This window comes from Hydra vulgaris, chromosome 02 (assembly GCF_038396675.1).
Source record: "Hydra vulgaris chromosome 02, alternate assembly HydraT2T_AEP".
Lineage (NCBI taxonomy): Eukaryota > Metazoa > Cnidaria > Hydrozoa > Anthoathecata > Hydridae > Hydra > Hydra vulgaris.
Window position 1 is genome coordinate 36,689,001 of NC_088921.1, and position 6,000 is coordinate 36,695,000.

At 25.7% G+C, this 6,000-nt stretch overlaps 1 protein-coding gene across 1 annotated transcript in view; it reads left to right on the forward strand.

Annotated features, from left to right (window-relative positions):
• LOC100210871 (ubiquitin carboxyl-terminal hydrolase isozyme L5) overlaps nucleotides 1-6,000 on the forward strand; it is a 58,414-nt gene that overhangs the window by 16,750 nt on the left and 35,664 nt on the right. The window contains exons 5-7 of the mRNA XM_065790769.1: nucleotides 2,221-2,282; nucleotides 4,347-4,477; nucleotides 4,590-4,653. Of these exons, the coding sequence (XP_065646841.1) occupies nucleotides 2,221-2,282; nucleotides 4,347-4,477; nucleotides 4,590-4,653 (257 nt within the window). The remainder of the gene's footprint in view (nucleotides 1-2,220; nucleotides 2,283-4,346; nucleotides 4,478-4,589; nucleotides 4,654-6,000) is intronic.

Sequence of the window (6,000 nt, forward strand, 5' to 3'; positions counted from 1 at the left end):
AGTAAATTTTTTTATTGTTTGATTTTTAAATTACTGCCCAAGTTTTTTGAACCTTGAGTAATTTTTTTGTTTTCCTATAACTTTTCTATTTATAATGCTTTTTATTTATAATGCTTTATTTTATTTATAATGCTTAAATTACCTGGTGTTTAAACAAAAATAATTAAAAATAAGTAAATAAAAATACCTATAAATCCTTCATACATAAATTCACCATTACCTTATCAGACCTTATCTCACTCTTTAGAGAAAAACAGAATTTAAAGTACAGAAATTGTTCAAATAGTTAGGAAAGTTCAAATCTTTGTAGTCAATATAAATAAATATTAAAAAGAGTTACATTTGAAGTTTCCACAGCAAGATTAAAGTATGAATTAATGATTTTGGATAAACAACAATTTGTAAACGACTCAATAAAAGTTCTGCAACAACTAAGCAGTGAAATCAGCAACCTCTAGAAGAGGTTGCTGATCTACTGAATATAACTTTTCAAAATGTTTTTGTCAAAAAAAATATTAAGTGCACTTCATTTTTCAAAATAAGAATTTGTGATTACCACTTTTAATTAAACTCCAAGAGATATCCATTACGAAGATTTTCTCTAAACAATCTTGATCAAAACAAAGTAAACAGAGTCGATAAGTTACATCAATCTATATTGAAAAATGTGCTCTTCCTGTCACACTAATTTTTATGGAGTCAAAAGAAAAAAATTTATCTACCAAATCAATTTAATTTAGCAAATGTAACTGTACTATATAAAAAAGGTGACAAGACTGATTCAGGAAATTATTGACCTATATCACTTTCTTGTGTCACTTTTAAATTACTTCAAGACATAATAAAAATGAAACTAGAAAAATATATTTTTGAAAATGGCTAATTAACAGCATGGGTATGTTAAAAACAGGTCCTGTATGACAAATTTCTTTAAAACTCTGAATTATATTACGACAAATGTTGATCAGGTAATTCCTGTTGATGTAGTTTTACTTAATTTTTCCAAAAGCATTTGATTTCATTCTTCATCAAAGGCTTCTCTAAAATCTTGAAGCATACGGTGTCAGTGGCTTGGCACTTCATTGGTTTTGAGCTTTCTCATCTAATAGAAGGCAGAGAGTCATTAAGGGAGATTATGTTTTAACTTGGGCTGAGGTGCACAGTAAGGCTTTGTATTGGGCCCACTATTTTTTATACTTTACATAAATGATCTTCCTGAGTCTCTAGAAAATGTTACAAAATTGTATGCTGATGACACAAAAATCATGTCAATTAGCTCTTCTAATGAGTTAGATTACCATCTTCAATGCAATTTAATCACTGCATATGCATGGATCTAAAATTGGTTTCTTAGTTTTAATATTGACAAATGTTTAGTTATGCATTCTGGCTTTATAAGAGATCCAATTTATATAAATGGTTGTAAACTCAATAGATTAGATTCAGGAAGGGACCTAGGAGTGATTTTTTTTAGATAATGTGAAGAGGAAAAATCAAGTATTATATAGTGCAAACAAAGAAAATTGAATGTTGGACATAATAAAGTTTTTTTTGTTCTATTCGCTATAGAACTGCTAAAAAATTATTACTATCGATTAGTAAATTATGCTATGAAGATTGATTATTATTACCTTCAACCAATAAATTATGCTATGCTTGTCTTAAAAAATGCTAACAAATGCTTTTTTCATTATTTACAAAAAACAAAGTGCTTTGACTATCCTAAGAAAAAAGACTAAAAAAGAATGAAATGTTTTTTTTTTATTATTTTTTCTGGTTGTTTGTAACTACCTTTTACTATTGTTTGTCAATATCTATTTTTTGTTGCTACCTTTTTCTCGTGTTTGTAACTTTGTTTTTCTATTGTTTGTTGCTATCTTTTTCTATCGTTTTTAACTACCTTTTTGCATTCTATCTATTTCTATCTTTTTGCATACATCATACAGATTAATCATTTCAATCAAGCTTTTCTGAGTCAATTTTTGCACCCTGAGCAATATGAGATTTTTTTTTATTAATTAATTTTTTGCTGTTAAAACACTTTCTCAACCCTATATTTCTAAAAAATGAACTTTGACAAGCAGGGAAAAACATGAAGCTTGACAAGCAAGGAAATACATTAACCCTAACAACGCTGCAGTTTTTAGTGTACAAAAGTTATTAATATCTTATTTTACTATATTTACTTTGAAATGATATTTAAAAACAAATTATTTTTAGTTAAAAGGCTTGAGTTTATCGAATTCTGATACAATAAAACAAGTTCATAATAGTTTTGCTAGGTAAGAATTTATATCTTACTGAAATTCTTTATCTTTTGTTTTCTAGTTTATATAAAATAAATTAAAGCAGAAATTTTAGTTTATTTGGTTGCACAACTTTTTTATACCTCAGAAGTACTTAGCAAGCATGACATTATCATATTTAGTTACTATTTGTAATGATTTTTTATTCATATTATTATTATTATAATCTTTATTATATTATTAAAGCAATTAAATAATATGTTTATTTATTAGTGCATTATTATTTCATAATATATTATTGTAAAGTTTTCATATTTTATGGTTAAATAAATTGAAAAAAATATAAATATATATTTTAGTTTTTCCGGTGAAAACTCTTTCTTGGTTGTGACATTAAACTGAACCAGTATAAGGGCAAGTGAGGGTCTTAACCCATGTATGTTGTATAAAACCATGATGGTTCCATACAAGTGTGGAACCATAGATAATTAACATCTTTTGCCCTTTTCTCTTTTTTTTTCTCTTTTTTTTCTACCAGTTTTTTACCTTCCCAACATTATTAGAAGAGAAACATAACTTCCTAAACTGTGATTTGTTAATAATTTGTCTTTATTAGTTATAATAGCATTATAACTTATGAAGACTTATAAAAGTTATTTATATTGCCATTAAAATGTATTATATATCTCACTTGTGATGTCGATGTTGCCTTTTTATACTAAAAAATTTGCTACTATGCTTTCAACAAATATTAGAGATATTAAGAACAACAAATATTAGGTAACTGTAGGTAACCTTACAACTCTCATAGCTGCTTCTTGTACTGAAGCTAATAAAAATCTCGTTGCACACTAAACTTGATTTCTTAAAAAAAAACACATCGATGAATACTAATTAAGGCAATCAAGCATGACTCCAAGGGTCCTCCTAATGTAACTGGAAATTGCACTTCAATTGTTTATAATTTTTAAAGCAAAACATCTTGCAGTGAATTAGTGTATAAATGCCCTAATATAAACACTGAGTATATAACATCATCATCAAGTTGATGGAATACAAACAGTTTATCTATGGCTGACAAAAGTATTTATTCCATTAACCAAAAAAGTTCCTATTATGTGTTAATACTTGTTGGCAACAGCATGGATGTTAGATACCAATTTACTCTATTTTATATTGGAAACAAGATCATGCTTGTATGCCTACTAACTCATTTATTCAACATTCTTCAACCATTAGATGAGTCTATTGCCATGTTTAAAATGTTTGGTGCCAAAATATTATTCACATTACATGAACTCACTATACATCTGTTAATCAAAAAACTTAAACAAAACTCTTTAGTTCTGGTAAATGTTTCATGTCTTCAAATTATTGGATTTTGAAACTTTTTTGCTTATTTACACTTGACATCAACAAAGTTGACAAAATCTAAATTGCAAATTGTTGAAATAGTTCAACCACCCAAAATTTCTCAATATGTTCACAACTTCTACCAAAGCTAACTCCAATAATAGTAACTTACCAAACGCACTCTCTGACTCAATTAGTCTCCCGTACACAAACTTTCCCTGGATATATTTTTTTATATTAATTTTTGTATAGACTTTAAAATACTGTTGAAATCTTTCAAAAAAAAACATTTTAAGCCTTTTAGTGTTCCAAATAAACGTTCCCTGCAACATTTAGTTGGAACACTTGTTTGATGCCCTCATTTGGTTATTAGCTAATAATCTGATTGGAGACTTTTTCCCATATTCTTTTATGTATTTTTTCAGACAATGGTAACAAGTTAACAAAAATGTGTTCAAATTTTTTTTGACACAGTACATTTAATATACATTCGATACTACCATTTGATCCATTACTACCATATTTTATATGTTTAGCCATTAGTATGTTTTTAGTTGAAAATATTTTTTAATGAAATTCTATTGATTTTTTATGGAAGTTAAAAATAAGATTGAAAATAATATCTAAACTTTTTTTTAGAAAAGTTTTTTATTAATTTTTTGATGCATTTAATTCATTTGTTTAAATGGTACAAAATATTGATGCATTATTTTTAACATAAGTTTTACAATTTTTTGTGTGTTTTAGAGAAGAAATGTTTCAGTTTGATAGTTCAAAAAAAGATGAAGACAAAGAAGCTTATCATTTTGTTGCTTATATTCCAATCAATGGTCGGTTATATGAATTAGATGGATTAAAGGATGGACCAATAGATTTAGGTTTAAATTATTTTAAAAAACAAGAAATTTTTTAACAATCAACTTATAAATTTTTTTTCCCCATTGTTCATATATCATTATTCTGTTATTACTATATCATCTGTTTTCTTAGCTTCTGCTACAACTGACTCTTGGTTGCATGTTTGCAAGCCTATCATTGAAAAAAGGATGCAAAAGTAAGGTGTTTTCATTTGAAGATTTTTTTTTTCAAACAAAACAATTTTTTAATTTAAATAATTATATATATAGACCTAAACAATAATTATTGTTATTGCAAATTGTTTAAAAAATTAAAAAAAAAAAAACTACCTTCTCTCACATAGGGGAGTTTGTTTTTTAAAAAGATTTTATACCAGTTATATCCAAATTTATTGGGGTATTTCAACCTTTATTAAAAACTTTAAAAGGTATGACCACCTAAAATATTTTTAAATTATTTTTAATTTATTTATTCAGTAGTTTGATAATTTATTCAGTTGTTTTGAAGTAAGCCTTTCCGATCTTTTCTTATTTTATTATCAATGACAACTTCTTCAATCATCATAGTATGAAAGTTCAAATTCAGTCATCAAACCTGGCTTCAAATCACAAATGATCTTTTAATGATCTAAAATATTATCCTGGCATGACAGGGAGTATTATCCTGGCATTATAGGAAATATTATTCTAGCATGATAGGAAATATACTCCTGGCATGGTGGTAAATTTCTCTGGGTTGATTTTTTTTATTTTTTTATTAAAATGGTACTGAAAATGCGCTTCTTAACTAAACCAAAACATGTTTTGTGACATTCAATTTTCGCTATGAAACTCAAGAATAAGCAGATCATATAACTTTTTACTTCCGCAATTATAAATCTTCACTTCTACATATGCAAGTTTCACTTAAGTTCACACTTTATAAAACAGTTTTAGGTTTTTATTAGAATCAACTAAAATAGTTTGATGGAATGTAATAAATAAATCTAAATTAAAATAGTTAAAAAGATATAAAATATAAATTTTAAAAAGATATCATAAAATATAACCTCTAAAAGGATATTACAGGGTTCCCACTCCTCCTAAAAAACCTTAAATATCCTTAAAAAAAAAAAAACTCCTTTAAAGTCCTTAAATAACCTTAAAAAAAGTTAAAATTTGACTGCTCTCCTTAATTTCTCCTTACTTTTTTTTTTATCATCTAAGAAATTTTATTAAAGCAAATGGATTATACTTATCTTTAGAGAAGCATATAGTTACTTCTTTGATGAGTTAAAATCCTATAATTTTGTTTTATATATATATATATATATATATATATATATATATATATATATATATATATATATATATATATATATATATATATATATATGTATATATACTTAATTACAGCTAAATATATATACTTTAGGGAAAAAACCATTAGCCATTGTTAAGTTAAATTAAGATATTAAACAAACTTCATAATAAAAAGATATTTTTTTCATTACCTTTTGATGCCTAAATATAAAAGTTTCCGGAATATTTCGTTAAATAATGAT